Below are 17,188 nucleotides of genomic sequence, written 5' to 3'. Positions count from 1 at the left end.
GAACATTTATAAAGGAGTTCTTAGTTATCATAGAAATCCAATATTCCCCCCGCCCCTCCCTTCGTATTCATAGCGAAACTGCGATTTCTAGTTCAATTCATAGCTGTAGGAATCTTACGATGTTTTCTTTCATAGTCTCTTAATTGATTCTTCCATTGCAAATTACTCCTGCGAGAGAAAAAAATAATTTTTCATAAGCAATTAAGTTGAGCAATTAGCGCTCGATGGATCTGTTAATTAAAGGAAGCCATGCATTCTCTCTTCTACCTTTTGGCTAAAATCTATTAAAGGATCGTGCAATTAAAATATCGATCGAAATATTTTATTCTTCTTTCGCACTTTTTTATCAATAGAGTTAAACTCGTTTCCGATTTCCAGTTTGAAAGGGAGATGAATGGATGCATATGCACTAAATATATAAAATGTATACTAAAAAAATGTTCAAGTTTGATTTCATTAAAAACAGAGAATCACACGAAAAAATAGTTTTCCATACTTCCAGTTTATCTTTTCATAGAGAATTACTTCCTTGCCGATTGTACCACGGTTACTGGCACATTCTGGATATGTCAGGCGCCGCTTCGGGGGAAGCTACAATTTCAAGTCTTGCCTTTGCAAGGGCGTCGCTATTCAATAAAAATACATTTCATATCACGACTATAATGATTAATTTACTCGTTTAATTTAGGAAAAATTGGAAAATGAACAACTCTCTCTTAAAAGTGTATAATGTCTTTTAACACATTTTAAGTATAACTTATCACAAAATAGGTTTTATTTCACATTTACGTAAAATTTCATTTTAACTCCTTCCCACTTAATTCTACGAAGCTCTCCGCTGTGTCAATAGTCCCAGACCTCGAAAACTTGAATTCGACCCTGGGTAATGTGTATACCTCCATAGAGCACAATAGGTTAATTTAGCTCCTTCACTTCATCCTGGAACCCAATACCATCAACAGAATTCGTGCAACTCAACGAACGTCTTATCTGAAAATGCCATCGAGCACAATTTCTCGACGCCATCTTCTGCATGTTCTTCCTGCCATCAGAATACAATTTAAGTTCATTCGACATGATCGTCGTTACGGTCGTGTCAAATTTCCTGTCGTTCATCAGACGTCGTACGTTGCACAAGCTCTTTCATCGAGATACCAATTTCTGATCTGCATTTTCGTCTCGAGCAACGTCGTTAAGAGGAATACTAAACGTCCTGATAGAAAGCGTATCGCGCGTTTTCAGGCTTGCACATCCCTTTCTAGGACGCTCATATGGTTGCCTGTAAATGGCCCGCTTCCGAGGGCCATTTTCTCAGTTTAGCTCGCGTGACGCTTTGTCGAACGTCTTAATGGAATATCGAGGAGCAATAGCGGGCTAGACAATGGGCTTCTGGCGTGTATGAGACGCGTCAACTGCTTCGTGAAGTCCTCCTGCTAAGTTTAGAGGTTAGGTACTATTATTCGAATGCCTTAACGATCACGCTGACGTTCAGATACACGTTAGGGCGTTGCTAATGATCATTTTGATCACGTGTACGATCTTTTCTTTTTCTTTTGACTTCTTCAGACGCGAGACAGATTATGACCCATTGAATATTTATTTGAATATTTCATTCGAATTCTAGAAATTGAATGGTTCTTCAAACATGAAACAGACCATGACTCATTGAATATTTATCTTAATTTTTCGTCTTAGTTTCAGAATAAAAAGTGAATATTGTTTAACATACAATAGTTTAATGATTGTTATTATTAATCGCAGCGTAACTATAAAAGGAATCACAAGGCAAGGGGCCAATTTCTTTACATAGGCTGACATTACAATTAAACTTCTTCTATTCATAATGTGTGTATATTTCTGTATATTTCTAAACAAACAAGTACAAAGTAACAATCTCTAATCTAAATACATAAGACTCCTCCAAATTGTTACAATATTTTTAAAGTAACGTATATGTATTTCAATTTTTATCTCATTACACATGAACCAGGGATTTTTTCATTGTAAACCATAAATGGCAAAAAAATGAAATTATAATAGTTGTTTTATTTTCGAAAAAAAGAAAAGAAGAAGAAATAATTTAGGTGAAAATGTAGGTTTCTGTGATTGTCATCGGTTGAGCGGAAGTACGAGTAATTTACACAATTCTCTTACATTTATACGAAAGAATTACATTTGTATGCTGCTTAATATCGGATGCTTTCGATTCGAATTGGAAATTACTGGATGAAGTCTACTTGCCGGCGGGCCATGCAACGGCACAGCAAGAATCCTAGTTATCTCTCCAACCTAACCTAAAACGATAAAAGAGACATTTGTGTAAATTTGTTATTAAAATCGTGGCTGTGCTCCAGCGAATTCTTTCAGGCAAAAAATTATTCTACAGGAAAGAAACGATATTGGAATAATGGCACTTTTTATTTATCCTTCTTCTTTTTCCTTTATCTGCTTTATATTAACCATTTCTAAGTTATAAGAAGCGCTCAACTATAGACACAGCATAATAGTATTAAGTTTAGGTTAGGTTGCAGCTGAATTCAGATTTAAGGTAGAATTCGAGTTGAATTTCATTTAGATTAAGTTTGGTAATTTAAGTTACTTTTCGCTAGACTTCGATTGAACTTAGTTTGGTAATTTAGGTTAACTTCAAATTGAATTTATTTTGGATTTAGATTAGTTTTGGATTGAACTTGATTCAGCTTAGAGAAAGCTTTGAATTGAATTAGGTTAGATTTGCATTGAATATGTTTCACGTCTAACTTAGATTAAAATTAAGTTTAGCATCGACTCGGTTTAGGTTAGGACTGAATTTAATGTATTCTTAGATTATGTTTCAGTAAAACTCGTTTTAAATTTAAGTTAGCTTCGAATCCTCCACAATATTATATTTGGATTCTCTCAAATATTATCATCTTTTCAATCTACTCAAAGAATCTTTTATCTCTACCACATTTTTAAACACAATTTTCTTTCCATCAAATAAGAACGAAAAGCTGATCTCTTCACGAAAATTTCTCCTCTCTCATATATATCTATTTGATTTCTCATCAAAAATAAATTCTCCCGTTAGATGAAGAAGAATCACATTTGAGATTGCTTCCAAGATCGTTATTAATCTTTTCTAAACCTTAAGAAAGTTCCTATTTCTTACGTTGTCCGTGTTCTCGACGGATAGCCTGGCGGATTCCATTTCGCACGATCGATTTTCATTCAGCTGCAGTTGCTCGGGGGCCTCGGTAATTAATTCGTTGAATCTGGCGGCCACTTGCTTCCATTTCACCAGATCGGCCGGCTGTAACAGCGAAACGATCGATCAGTCGCGTTAAAATCCTCGTCGATCTGCATCGTGATTCGTTTCGTGGCTGTTTCTGTTCTTTGGGTTAAACCGAATCAACGATCCACTCCGCTCGAAGGGATCTCAAGAATTGCACAGCCTCGAAAAAATTGCGAACACGCTGTAACAAAGGAGCGTTATATACGTGTATATATATATATATTCACAAAGAAGAGGCTGACACTGGTTTCGATTGGATCAGTTAACGTTATATACGTAACATAAGATGCCCCGTAAAAATATGAATTTCCATAAACATGTACAGTCTGCTCTTAACACCGGAACCTACCACACCAGTCAAAACGACTGGGTTTACAATTTTATAAATGTGCCCACTTTCATTTAGGGATCATGGTTCCAGGTGGGTTAATGGTACCAAAAATGTACTGCATAACATGGAATTCCTTAGTGTTTTAGTGTAGTAGTTGTAGTGCTAATAATTAGATTTTTAAAAAATATGAATTTGCATGAACATCCATAGTCTAGCCTTGACAGTGTAGTCTAACCTTGTAAATCATAGTTTCGATAATTTAACAAATTTAAGGAAATCGTAAAATAGAACCTGATCTTTACATAGTATAACAATTTCGATTTCTATTCATTCGATTGTGTTGAGAATGATTTACCGTCAAAGTAAAAAAGACTGGAAGAAGTGCGATTGGAAGCGGTGACCCACGAAGCTCTGATCTTTCGGATGGAGGGCCAGAGAGTGTCAAGTGTCTGAGTAAATCAAGAAGGCCGGCTAGAAGCTCTCCGTGACGACCACCGACGTCTTGTCGTATCAATCCTAGTGCATCCTTGGCGATCATGTGCGCAGTCACTCCGGGATTGTCAGCTGTTTTACGAAAAGTTATCATTCAGTCATTGGTTCTTTTTATTTCGATGCTCGTATGGAGATAAATAAAGCATCGAAATAAATACGAGATAAATATAAAAATAAATTTATATGTGAAGAAAAGGAATTATGAATTTTTATTTATTTATTTTCTTAAATAGACAAACTTTATCTGCGAATGACTAAGTTAAGAAAAATAAAAACTAAATATTTGTACCTAACGTTGGTAACGCTCGTTCTAGTTATATTCTAGTTATATATTTAGGTAGTATCTAGTTAGGTGGTACGCTTGAAGTTATTCACTTAGATCTTTGTATCACCAAGATATTAATTTTATAAGTTACAAAAATCTTTCTCTATAATACTACAAACTAAAAAATAAGACAAAAATTTTTATTTCAATTATATCTAAATAAAAGTACCGCTACAAATTATACAGAAGAGAGAAGAGGAAATGAAACGTGATATAACAATAAAATTTCACAGATAGGCAGTTTGGTAATTCTCGTTTGTTTCTATAACGAGCGCCAGTCGATTTTAATTACCAGCACGTATCACGTATCAGGATCTTTTATAGCGTAGAATATCGTGTCGAAACGTGGTCATTCGAAACCATGTCAGGAGGGGAACACGAGTGCATATTGTTTCCAAATATCTGCGGTTAGGTAACGCGAGGAATTATTACTTAACGCCATGATGGCTGGACTCGTTAATTTAATCGATGATTCGTATCGTTTGGCTAGATTGCAAACGGATATGCCGCGTTTCATAAATTTGTTTAAGTAAGAGTAATTTCATGTAGAAGTGAGAGGGAACACAAACATATGATATATAAATTGGCAAACCTTTTTTCTAGGGATTTTAATTTTTATTGGATATGAAGATAAAATAAATATTATAACATTCATCGAGTTGCTAGAGATTTTAATTTTTATCAAACATAGACACGATTAGATTTTATATTTTTTCTTTGTGTTTCCATAGATTACACAATCTTCTCTAGATTTATAAGGATTTTAATTTCTATTGGATAAACAGATAGATGGATTTTGTATCTTTCTTCAAGTTTCTATAGATCTTATATTTTTCTTTAGATTTCTACAGAATCTTAATTATGTTTCAATGGATTTAATAAAAATGTTTTTGTCCAAATATAAGGTGCATAAGTTTTTGAATTCAGAGAAAAATCGCCGCTTGAGATTTCGTGATCTTCATAATAGGATTCCCCAGTTAACCTCCTTTTTTACGATGCTTAAATAGAGATCATAACAGTTAAAAGCCAGGGTGGTTTTTAATTAAAGAAAGAAGGAAACACAAGGAAAATTTAAATATAAGAAAAAAATTGTATGCTCATGAGAATAAAACGTAAGTTCTACTTCAATTAGATCTGCAAAGAATTTTTGTTGAAGAATAAAAACAGATTTTAATTATTCAGTATTCTTCTCTATGAGATAAAAATGTTAATTCTATGAAATTTTACTAATTAATGTATAGTTCCATTTACTATTATTCAAAGAATTTTCAATTTTTTAAATCCATTCAACAATTAAAGTGCTTTTGGTTACCCCAAATTTTGTACAGTTATTCTATCTTGTATGTTATTGAATAATCGTATGAACTGTTATACGGAATTCTTCAATCGTCTAATTCACTTTAATAATTAGGCCAAAAATCAGGAAGTCACTTTAAAGATTTTCTCTAAAGAAACTGAAACCTCACGAAATTAGACCAAACTATGACAAATCACTTTAGGAACCTTTCCTTTAGGAATCTTCTAAAATTTATTTAAAAAACAATAAACGTCTCTACGATGGGACGTTGGTACGACGCTACTCGTCGAAAAAAAGAGAAAGAAAAAATGGCAAAATTAATTTGACAAACATTTGGCCGGGTAATTCTTTCAATTAAAAGAAGAAGACGTAGGACTCTTTTGTCTACCAAGAAGAAGTTGTTGAACGTGCTGGGGCATCACAGGTTTCTTCAAATGGCTTAAAAAAAGTTGCAACGCGGCTGCGCATTCCAGAGCCACGTCGTTGTTCTCTAAATGAGGTTTCTCGCCTTTCTTCAACGAGTTCAGAATTCGTCTTCTAAGATCGCGACGACCAGCACGCCGAAATAGCCCTTCCTCTCTAGCATCTTGAAATCAGAGAGAAAGCAGTTTTGTGAGTCTTTAATTAACCTAACCACGTCAGACTGCGTTAGTAGAAGAAAACGAAAATAAATATGTATATAATAATTATTTGGACGATTTCGGAACTTAATGGACAGTAATTGAATAATTGGAATTTAAGACACATATCATTTTTAATCGACTATGGTATCAAGACAGTGTTCGTTGTTCTAATAAAAAATTCTGTACGTTAATAACAGCAAGAAAATTTTATGTAGCTTTCGTGGTAGAATTTATGGCATTTAACTTTTATGGTAGAAGTTACTATATTTAGCTTTTATACGGTAGAATTAATAGTGTCGGAAGTAAGTAAAGAATAAAGATGTATCGTTCGAATAATTACAATTTAATTAACAGTACTGTATATAGAAACGTTGATTTACAAGAGCGAAAATTGTCTTGTAAATTCACAATTCCTTACGTTCTTTCAGAAAGTTGATGATCTGCTTGACTGATTGTAGCGATTTCTTCGATATTATGTCATCGTCTGTGTCCTGTCTGCGAAGAAACATTCGGTGGATGAACATTCGTAGCGCCATCTGCGATTGTGAACGATCCTTGACAAAGTAACTAGGTACTTAAAAGTAACTAGATACTTAACACTAGTCCGATGATCGAGAAAGCAGAACTCAAAATTTGGAAACGTAATGATTCGTTATTTCGAGAGTCTTCTTTTTTATAATAATTTTCCAAGAAATTCCGAAAATTCAAATTTCAAAATTTCCCTATTTTTGCATTGTTTTTCCCTATAGGTTATATTCTAAGTGAAATAAAATAGAAGGAGGAATGTACGAACGAGTTTCATTTACTTTCAGTTATTATTATCAATTATTATAAAGTAAATTTATTTTTTATTGTTACGGACTGTTTTCTAATTAAAGAAGAATTTTCTAACCTGATCAAAGTGAAAATTGAGAGGAACACGAAGACGGTATTAGAAAGAAGAAAAGGTACAGCTTGTAAACGTAATCAGGCGACAGAAAACGGCAATTAGTGTAATTATACGACGCGTGTGAAATTAGTTGGAAATACACAAGTAAATATTCATGGAACGAGAAATAGGGGCAGCTCGTATTTCACTCCAGTCACTTTTGTCAACAACAGGGAAACATTGCGCGTAACATAACAATAAATAATCGGATTATTTATTATTATTTCACTTTGATGACGTCTCATATATCAGACTGAGTTTCAGTTCCCCCACTTTTTCCCATATTTACTCAAACATACAATTTGCGATGAAATCGGTCGAACATTAAGGGAATTCATAATATTTGTAATTCTTATTCAGAAAATGGTAAAAATATTTGTAATTCATTTTCTAATAAACCGTTGGAATAATTTTGATCAAATTTTGATCAAGTATTTTTTCTTATCAACGTGAAATATATTAAATTTATGGTATCTTTAATAAATTCTTAGAAAGAAAGTTAAACGATTGACAAGATATTGTCCAAAAATTGACATACTATGAGCGAAATGTGTCTAAAAAGTATCCTAATTGTGGCAGGAAGAAGATAGCTTTAAAACAAATATTTATTTTTTGTACAAGATATAATAATAATAATAATAATAATAATAACGATAATAATGTATAATAATAATAGTATTTCAACGTTTATGCTATTGCATCACCATAATGTTGATCTTACTGATGGAAAAGGAGATCAAGGCTAACCTCAATCGGTAAATCATTAATGCATCTTCATTTCCGGCCACGTAAAGGAAACACGAGATTCTGACGCAACAAAGAGGAAGTATATGTCCTCGTCGAATTTGTAGCTTATAAAAGCGTCTCGACGAGGTCTGATCTTTAATAACCATATAAGCATGTTCGAACGATCTTTTAGACGATTTGTTCTACTTTGTCTGTTCGTGAATGCGATCTGTGGATCGCCACAGTTACGAAGCTGGGACGAAGAAGAGCAAACGAGAAATCCGAGGCATGCTTCCTGCCCCTCGTGTCGTCGAGAACGACCAGACACCCTGGTTTCATGGTAAGAATTCGAATTCTTCGCGTTTCTTAATTTCATCAGCCTCTAAATATCAAACTGTCTGAGATTCTTGAAAATTTTAGGAAATTCCATTTCCGCTTTACCGAAAAATAAATGAGCGATAGACTTCACTATGAAAATTAATCCGTTATTATTGGTTTTTGCAGGAAAAAATTATCTAGAATAATTTTCTTTTCAACAAAAATTTAAAGAATCCTTTAAATTTTTAATCCCAAGAGATCCATGAACATTTTAAACAATTCAGACCTCTCGCCATAAGAATATTTTTTACCTTACAACTCCCGATTTATTTTAATTGACATTGAAACGTTGGAACTGACCCTAAATTTCTAGGGACACGTCCAGAAGAGAGTATCATGGACTCGAGCCAGAAAGCAGTCCTTGGCAGAGCAGCGAACCATTTAGACGTAACCCAATCTTCCAGCAACCCTACAATTCTCCATTCAATGACCCATACGATGGAGCCTCGTATGATAGAGCCATCAGAAGCAGAGGGACCCCACCTGTCACTAAATCAACAGCCACCTGCAAACGCGAGAATCCCTTTACCATCGGACAAGCTTTCGATTTTGACGTGGCTCCTTCGCAAACCACCTCTATTCACAGTATAAATAATCCAGCATCCTCGTACCAGTCTCATTTCACAGTTTCAAGAACTCCAAATAGAACACCATACAGAAAACCTAATTTCTATGACCTGATCAAAGACCAATCTGACTTGGTACCTTCGAGCAAATTGTATGCGGATTATGGCCTGACCAATAGTGAGTCTTCTATGAATAATTTAAGAAGACAATCAAGTGCCTTAGCTAATGATGAGGAAGATTTAAGGAACCTTGGAGCGGGGAAGGAGTTTAGCGCGAGCACAGGACCTGACAAGTATTTTGGGGATTATGGCTTGTCTAGTAGTCAGTCTGCTTTCGGTCATCCAAGGAAATCTTCAAATTTTGGAGTGAGGAAGGACTTTGAGGCGAGCCTTAATAACGAGGCTTCATTTAATAATTTCAGAAGACCTTCAGGTCTGTCAATCAGTAACGAAGAATATTTCAGGAATTTTGGGACGAAGAAGGATTTTGGAATGGGTAAATATTCGCCTAGTTCCAATAACGAACCTTCTTTCAATCATTTCAGAAGACCATCCAGCCTGTCATCTGATAATGAAGATTTGGGAAATTTTAAATCAAAGAAGGATTTTGGAATGAGCTCTAGGTCTGATAGGTATTTTAGTGATTCCTTTATACATGGCAATCCCATGAGTCAATCTAGCCAGAATTCCAAAACTCAAGTTAATCAATATTTCAAAGTTCAACCTAACCAGTATTTCAAATCTGAAGCTATCCAATATCCTAAAACTGAATTTAACCAGTATTCTAGAGTTCAACCTAGCCCATACATCAAGCCTGAACCTATCCGATATTCAAAACCTGAACCCATCCGATATTCAAAACCCGAACCTATCCGATATTCAAAACCCGAACCTATCCAATATTCCAAACCTGAACCTGTCCAATATTCCAAACCTGAACCTGTCCAATATACCAAACCTGAACCTGTCCAATATTCCAAAGCTGAACCTATGTATGAATATTTCAAACCTGAATCTAACCAATATTTCAAAGCTCAAACCAACCAATATTCCAAAGCTGAACATACCCAATATCCTAAAATTCATTCCAACCAACAATCTGCAGTGGGAAATCCTAAAATTTATGAAAGAGAACCAAAAGTAGTACGGTCCCAATTTGTCCAATCTCAAAGGACCCAGACATCAGATGATAGCAGACAGATCTATGCTCCAGAAGTAAAACACAGTTCCTACGATATTCCAGGGGAGTTGAACGTGTTCAGGACGACGCAGAAGGTTGCTGGAGATGGCGTTGAGATTGTTAATAGTAGCAGATGGGAGAAGCAATTGGAGAAACACGAAGATCAGGAGTCTTACGAGATCGATGAAAATGGTGAGCAGATGGGAGCTGAGATGGTGGAGCAGATGGATGACAGTTATCAGGGTAATGAACAACTGGAATCTTGCGAGGCGATGCAGCAGGAAGAGATTAAGAGGAAAGGAGACGTCACGAGCGAAGATAATAATTCTAGGGACAAGAGTGGATTCTCGGGGAACAGGTCCTTGGGCGAAGATTCCCCGAAGACTAGATTGATGCAAATGGAGACGATAGGAGACGACGATGTGTCTGAAGAAAGCACGATAGAGACTATGAGTGGTATTTGATAGTTTGGAAACGATAATTGGTTAGAATGGGACATTATCAACGAAGACTGGAATAAAAATAAATTTGTTCGAAGAATTTTTTCAGAATTCGAATAAAATTTTATTCGAAGAATTCTATGGTTCGAATGAAATTTTATTTGAGGAATTTTTCGATATATTAATATTTAATAAAAAGCGATTAATTATTTAACAATCATCTAGATAAAATTTTATTCAAGAAATTAGTTATAATTCTTGGGCAAGTTCGTTTTATTCGTGCGCTTTATTTGATAGTTATTTGAAAACAATTTTACTCGAGTCATGTTCGAGTAAAAGCTGCGAATAAAAAACGAAGTTACTTAAAAATGACGAATAATTGTTTCCATGTTTATAAAAACATTATTCGTCATTGATCTCGAGATTTTATTTGTTATACGAAATAAAGTATGCCAAATTCCTGGCTTTACGAACAGAATAAAAATATTAGAAACTATCTAACTTTTGTACAAAATGTTTCTATAAAATTTGTATTATAATAAGAATATTTTACAAATTAAATTATACCATATGTGAAACATCCTGTATACTTCTTCGTATCTTCATTATGTAGTTTAGATTCTAGGGAATTATTTTTACAAAAGCTAGTGAATAATATGATTGTTAGATGAGAATTTGAAGAGTCGCTTTTGATGGAATAAATTCTCATAGATGGTGTTTTTCTCTTGCAATATTTATCCTCTTATTTATTTTTGCGTTACGTGCCATTTGGAATAATAGCTTGAAAGGTTGGACTAAAAATGGAAATTAGTGAAATGTATCGCCAATATTTGCTAAACAAAATTGCAGAATATCTTTATTGTTTTTTATCTACCACATCGTGAAACTCACTGGATATTTGAATAAAAATCTTCCGGGATATTCATATTCATGAAATTTTAATGTACGCGTTTTTTGATGCGCGAAAAATTCTCGATACAGTAAATATTCGACTGGGGCATTCGATCGTTACAATGCTCGTTTTAAACAGTACAAGAAAATGAATTTTTCTATATCGGATGTGAACAGCCACTTTAATCTTAAAAAGATTATTTATCACCGCGATAAGAAACGACTCATTTTCTGTAGAACTAACCTCCAAATTAGAGTGACAATAATTAAAAAGACATTAATATAATTAAAATATCATTTTAAGTAAAAGAATTACATTTTGTAATTAGACCAAAAGAGATTTCTCTTCCTATAGAATATTATATAATAAAAGGACGCATTTCTTTGAAAACCTAACCTAAAAATTAGGATGCTACGATTGAGAAAACTCCAGTTACACGATATTCTGAAGCATCATTTTAAATAAAGTAGTTAGGAAATAAAATAGGAAAAGGAGTACGAAAACAGCAAAAAGTGAATCCCGATAATAAAAACGCACCCAAAAGAACAATTCAATCAAATATGTGCTAAGGAACACATTAGAAAAGAAATTGCAAGAAGGCACCAAAGGTAGTAAAAGAACAACAGGTAACAGGAATCTACCAATGCAACGTAAAATGAAAGCAGGAAAGAAAAGTACTGCTACTTTTACTCGATTTTTATTTTTACGATCTTGTTACGCCGTGCATTCTACTATATATATAACTTTCCATGAAGCTCTCCTACAATGGTGTGTTCTAATCAAAGAGGAGGATGAAGTACAGTGATTCTTGGAAGAAAGGAGAAGGCACTGCTTTGAGATTAAAACGTATTCTCTCTTCAAACCGACGGGGAAGAAACAATTCGATCATTGAAGAGGAAAAAGAGAGACTCCTGAGGAGAATTACAAAGCAGGTTAAGGTTTGGTCTAACCTTGGTTTGATTCAACTTTGGACGTCGGAGGAAAATGGTCAGTGAAATGACTTTTTCCCCTTTCCCGTAGAAGGATCGGTGTATTGTGAAAAATAAACTGACAGAGAATGGGTTCTTTCAAGTTACAAAAATTTCATTCCTTTTTCTTCTTTTATTGTATTTAGTATATTGGGCAACTAAGTGATTGCGGATTTTACCAATGCCATCTAATGAGAAAATCTGCAATCACTCAGTTGTCAATAGAAATGAACACTTGAAAATAGAACAGTTTATCGAGCGATTTTAGATTATGGAGATGTAAATTATGACAAGCTGGAATTTTTGTACGTTTGCAAATAAATTTAATTGGAAAGGAATAAATAAATAAATACAGTAATAAATCGTTGATGATTTTATGGTACGATGAACATATCGAAATACGAGAAAGAAAATCAGTAAATAAATGAAATAATAACATTGGAAATAAATAGAAATAAATGAAATTGGGAAATGTAAATATGCTGTGGAAATAAATAAAATTAAACAAAGATATATCGAAAATGAATAAAAGTTTTAAATTTCACCCTTACGTAATATCCGTAGGATAAATAAAATGACGAAATGATACTTCTGCCGATATTTTTCCTTTTATTTTATTTGTTTAAATAATAAATACGAACGCGTGATCTTGACGAAATATCTCACTACTGTTTCGCAATTACGAAACGAATATCAGCGGAATAATATTGTTCAACCTGTATGCAACATGCATTGTTATTTTGGAAACATTATGCAATAATAACAATAATCACCGTAACCATGACGATGACGAAATCGAGTTTATTAATCGTGTTTCTTAATCGAGTTTATTTATCGTGTTGCATGTTCTTGCAGCAAAACGTAATGTCATTGCATCCGGTGTTTCCGCATTATTCTCAAACACACGGCTACGCAACAGCGATGAATATTAACCCTTTGATCTATTATATGCATTAATAAGAGCAGAAAGAAATAAAGTAACCGAGAAAGCCTAGTGAAGAATCGTCCATTTTGTCTGTGAATAATATAATAAAAAATGAACAAAATAATTAACAATGTAACTAGAGAATGTGGCTAAGAATTGTCTATTTTGTGTTTGATTTAAATTGTAAAAATAGGTCAATCAGTCGTTTAACGTTCAAAACGACAGTCAATCGTTTAAAGCTTCTACAGTCATAACAATAAATTTTTGAATTTTATCATCGTGAGACATACTGCCCTGTTAATTAAAAATAGTACCGAGATTGCGTTGTATGTACTGTTATTTTTATGTTCAAAATTTGCAAAATTCTTTTCTGCAAGTAGAATTCCGTAAAGATACCGAGTTAATGTTCCTTTCCAGCAAAACTTTGACTTTTTTCTTCTGGAAGATCTAACCTCGGTCAAGTAGGCGTTGTTTCAAATAAAATTAACCAACACCCCATCACTTACACTTACCCGAGTCATTTACTACTCATTACTAGTCACTAACACCATTTTAAAGCTATGAATTTAGAAAAAATTGGAATTTACAAAAAAAATTTAAAAAGATTGCAAAATGTAAAGTAATTGAGTAAATTTAAGAAATTAAGGAAATGGAAGGCTCTAAAGAAACTTAGAGGGTTAAAGAAACTGAAGAGATTGGAGAAATCATCTTTTTTTGTGTCTTGTATTTCCCAAAATATCGTATAACTTGCATATTGCCGCATACTTTATAAAATGCTTGTAAAGCAACTTAATATAAGAAATTCTCTATCCTGGTAAGTTTCGCGGAACCGTTTCACGCATGGTAACACGCCGACAAACCAATAATCCTCTATCGCGTCAACATAGTGGCTCAATACCTTCAAATTACGCTCACTCAGCACCATTGCGTACATACGCGTGTTTCCTAAGTAAAACCAGGTCACTGTATTCCACCAAATCCCTATAAAAACCGAGCTCCTCATCAGGATCCTCACAGTTCGACTTCGAAGAACAATCCAACTAAAAAAATGAACTCCAAAGTTGTCTTCTTCCTCTTCTTCTTGGGTCTGTCTCTGACCCAGGCAGTTCCAACGAACATCAACGAGAAATCACTGGACGAAGGCCATAATCTGAAGATCGACAAGACAGAAGAAGACGACCAGGCTAGATCCAAGAAATCAGTCATCTGTCTGGACTCAGGTAGCATGGTACCTCAAGCACAAAGTTATAGCATCCAAGCTGCTCCTCAGCCTGTTCAAACGTTGAACATTCAGCAAGTACCCCAACGAGTGCAAACACTTAATATCCAAGCTGTTCCTCCACCAGTTCAAACTTTCAGCATCCAACCTGCTCCTCAGCCAGTTCAAACCTTCAACGTGATTCAACCTCCTGCTCAAACTTCCTTGAAATTCATCCAACAGCCTCAACCTTGCCCACCTTCTCAAACCAACGTCAACATCATCCAACCACCAAAAGAAGAGAAACCTGTGAAACCAGTGGTTGAGACTATTATCAAAGAGAAGATTGTAAAGCCTGAACCTAAACCAGAGAAGATTGTGGCCCCTAAAATAGAGAAGGAGCCTGTTAGACCTGTGTACGAGGAACAAATGGTGGTGGTTCCCCCCAAGCCTATTATGATGATTACTGAACCTGAACCTGTGGCCACTTATGTCAAGGTACCTCAGTGTCAACAATGCCAACAGAGTATTATGCAATGCAGCTGCACTAAACAGCAAGTTCCTACTTTGGGATCGGCTCTCTTCATGGAGCCTGCTATGAGGATTTATAAGGAGAGAAGTATGAGCCGCCACATGGTTCCCATGACCCATCGTACGCATCATCATGTAAGTTGAAGTATTTGGCGATACTGGTCGTTCTAATAATGTTTTAGCAGTGTTGGTACAAACAATATTACTCTAACGGTATTGAACTATTTTAATATTATTTACTGCTATTGGTATCCAGTGGGTGAGAAAGTTTCTGTTTTGGTTTCTGTTCATTTCTTCAGCTGTATTTATAAAAACTTAAATTTGTATATGTATTCAGGGCTTGATCAGTATTTTTGTGATAGGATTCTCGATTTCTCTAAAAGAGGTGATCAATTAAGACAAATTTTGTCTTTTTTCAGATGTGATCTGTGCACCTAAAAGAAGAGGTTACCAGAGCTGGACTTAGAGTAGTTAAGAAGATAAAAAATGAGAGAAAATATACGATTGTGAAAAATATGAATAAAATTTGAAAAAACATACACACGTTTTCATTTCTCTGTTCAAATAACTACCAGATGTACCAGTTGCCTAAAATTTACCTCACCAAATTTATTCACATTTAATCACATGAAAGTACCATTAAATGAGACGAACTTTAATATATCTGGTCCTAAGTAATTAGCATGTAAATGGTCTATAATGGAAACAATAGCGTGTAAATACTGTTTGTAACTACTGTAAATTCATGCTACCAATTCAGGACCGACATCACAACATCAGCAGTCTTCATACAAGCTAACTTATGAAACTCTTCGTAAATCGAGCCATAGATCGATTTTCCATTCACTGGGTAATCATAATAATTATAATTCGCTAGTATGACAGCCACGAGCAAGATCCATTTACCAAACTAGAGATTATTTCGAATCACTTATAACATGAAGAATCGATCGTCGTCGTCGGATTCATCAACGAATCTTCGACAATTTATCACGTTACGTTCAAGGAAATGGACTATGGAACCTTCGAAGAGAATTAAAGTGCTCTGAATGCCACTGGTCGCTAATGGACCCAATGACATCATCTACAGCGTGTTAAAAAATTGTGCAGGATATTTATATTGTTTTTCTTAGTTAAAATCCCACAATCGATATTTTAATTACATTTAACATTTATTTATTCGTCACTTGGCAAACAAGTTACATGATTTAAGTTATGCAAGCCTTCCATAGACTAAGGTAGATGACATTTTGAAATTTTTGAAGTTTTGGGTCAAAACAGTGTTGTGTGTGAGTTTATTGATCGATTGACTTATCCAATTTACCTAATTTCTATATAATTTCATCAGTTTCCTCTGCTTCTCATTTTGTGAAATCAATCAAGCAAGTTTTATACCTGACTCATTACAAATTCTATACAACTGCTTCCCTTACATTTATATTTATTTTTTCCAATCTTATGCTTATCATTATATCAACCATGCTTAATTACTTTAATCAAAAAATAAGCGGCTCATATATTGTGTTGGCAACTAAGTGATTGCGGATTTTGTCAATACCACCTAATGACAAAATCCGCAATCACTTAGTTTCCAACCCAATAGTTTCGTTAAATGATTTTTGTATATGAATTATCTCCACTGTCTTCATATCTAGTAACATACTTTTTGTTTTTGGAAATGCTCTGTACATTATCTCGATTACCATCGTTCAGGGTATCGATAGAACGCAGACGAGGATGATTAAGAGTAATTAAGTTGAACGAATGCATTTCCATTAATATACATATGTATTATCCGACGCATTACTATTCGCGGTGTTCTAGGTGTGAGTCATTATCTGCTCTTTACCAATATAAATTCCGCCAGATAATGGATAATCGATGCCATATATTTAACTTTGGCTTTGATGGAACGTATTCGCCTCCGGCTATCCACGTATCGACCGATGAGACAAATTTTCCCTATTTTTTGTTCTGCGAAACTAACTTAAATGTCCTTAAAATTATCTTAAATGCAACTTTAAATCGTTTCTCTTTTGTACAAATTGTACATTAACACTTAGACTGCCACGCCAAAATCACGTGTTTCGTTCAGGACGCCATGGCAATATTTT

General features: G+C 34.4%; 3 protein-coding genes across 3 annotated transcripts; 2 read left to right on the top strand and 1 right to left on the bottom strand.

The window, feature by feature from the left end:
* Window positions 1-1,726: 1,726 nt before the first annotated feature.
* On the bottom strand, window positions 1,727-6,997 carry LOC126925628 (uncharacterized). Its single transcript, XM_050741398.1, has 5 exons — window positions 6,761-6,997; window positions 6,108-6,305; window positions 3,961-4,169; window positions 3,152-3,292; window positions 1,727-2,294 (listed from the first exon to the last, which is right to left on the bottom strand). The coding sequence occupies exons 1-5, from the start codon at window positions 6,876-6,878 to the stop codon at window positions 2,277-2,279; spliced, it is 684 nt and encodes a 227-aa protein (XP_050597355.1). The 5' UTR covers window positions 6,879-6,997; the 3' UTR covers window positions 1,727-2,276.
* A 288-nt stretch (window positions 6,998-7,285) lies between these two features.
* On the top strand, window positions 7,286-11,291 carry LOC126925623 (uncharacterized). Its single transcript, XM_050741389.1, has 2 exons — window positions 7,286-8,336; window positions 8,688-11,291. Exons 1-2 carry the CDS (start codon window positions 8,170-8,172, stop codon window positions 10,582-10,584), a joined length of 2,064 nt encoding a protein of 687 aa, XP_050597346.1. The 5' UTR covers window positions 7,286-8,169; the 3' UTR covers window positions 10,585-11,291.
* A 3,004-nt stretch (window positions 11,292-14,295) lies between these two features.
* Window positions 14,296-15,613, top strand: LOC126925630 (transcription factor SPT20 homolog). The gene is made up of 2 exons (XM_050741400.1): window positions 14,296-15,209; window positions 15,494-15,613. The coding sequence occupies exons 1-2, from the start codon at window positions 14,394-14,396 to the stop codon at window positions 15,497-15,499; spliced, it is 822 nt and encodes a 273-aa protein (XP_050597357.1). The 5' UTR covers window positions 14,296-14,393; the 3' UTR covers window positions 15,500-15,613.
* Window positions 15,614-17,188: the final 1,575 nt, after the last annotated feature.

Source organism: Bombus affinis, chromosome 16 (genome assembly GCF_024516045.1).
Source record: "Bombus affinis isolate iyBomAffi1 chromosome 16, iyBomAffi1.2, whole genome shotgun sequence".
NCBI classification, from domain to species: domain Eukaryota; kingdom Metazoa; phylum Arthropoda; class Insecta; order Hymenoptera; family Apidae; genus Bombus; species Bombus affinis.
This window is presented reverse-complemented; position numbering and strand designations above follow the sequence as displayed.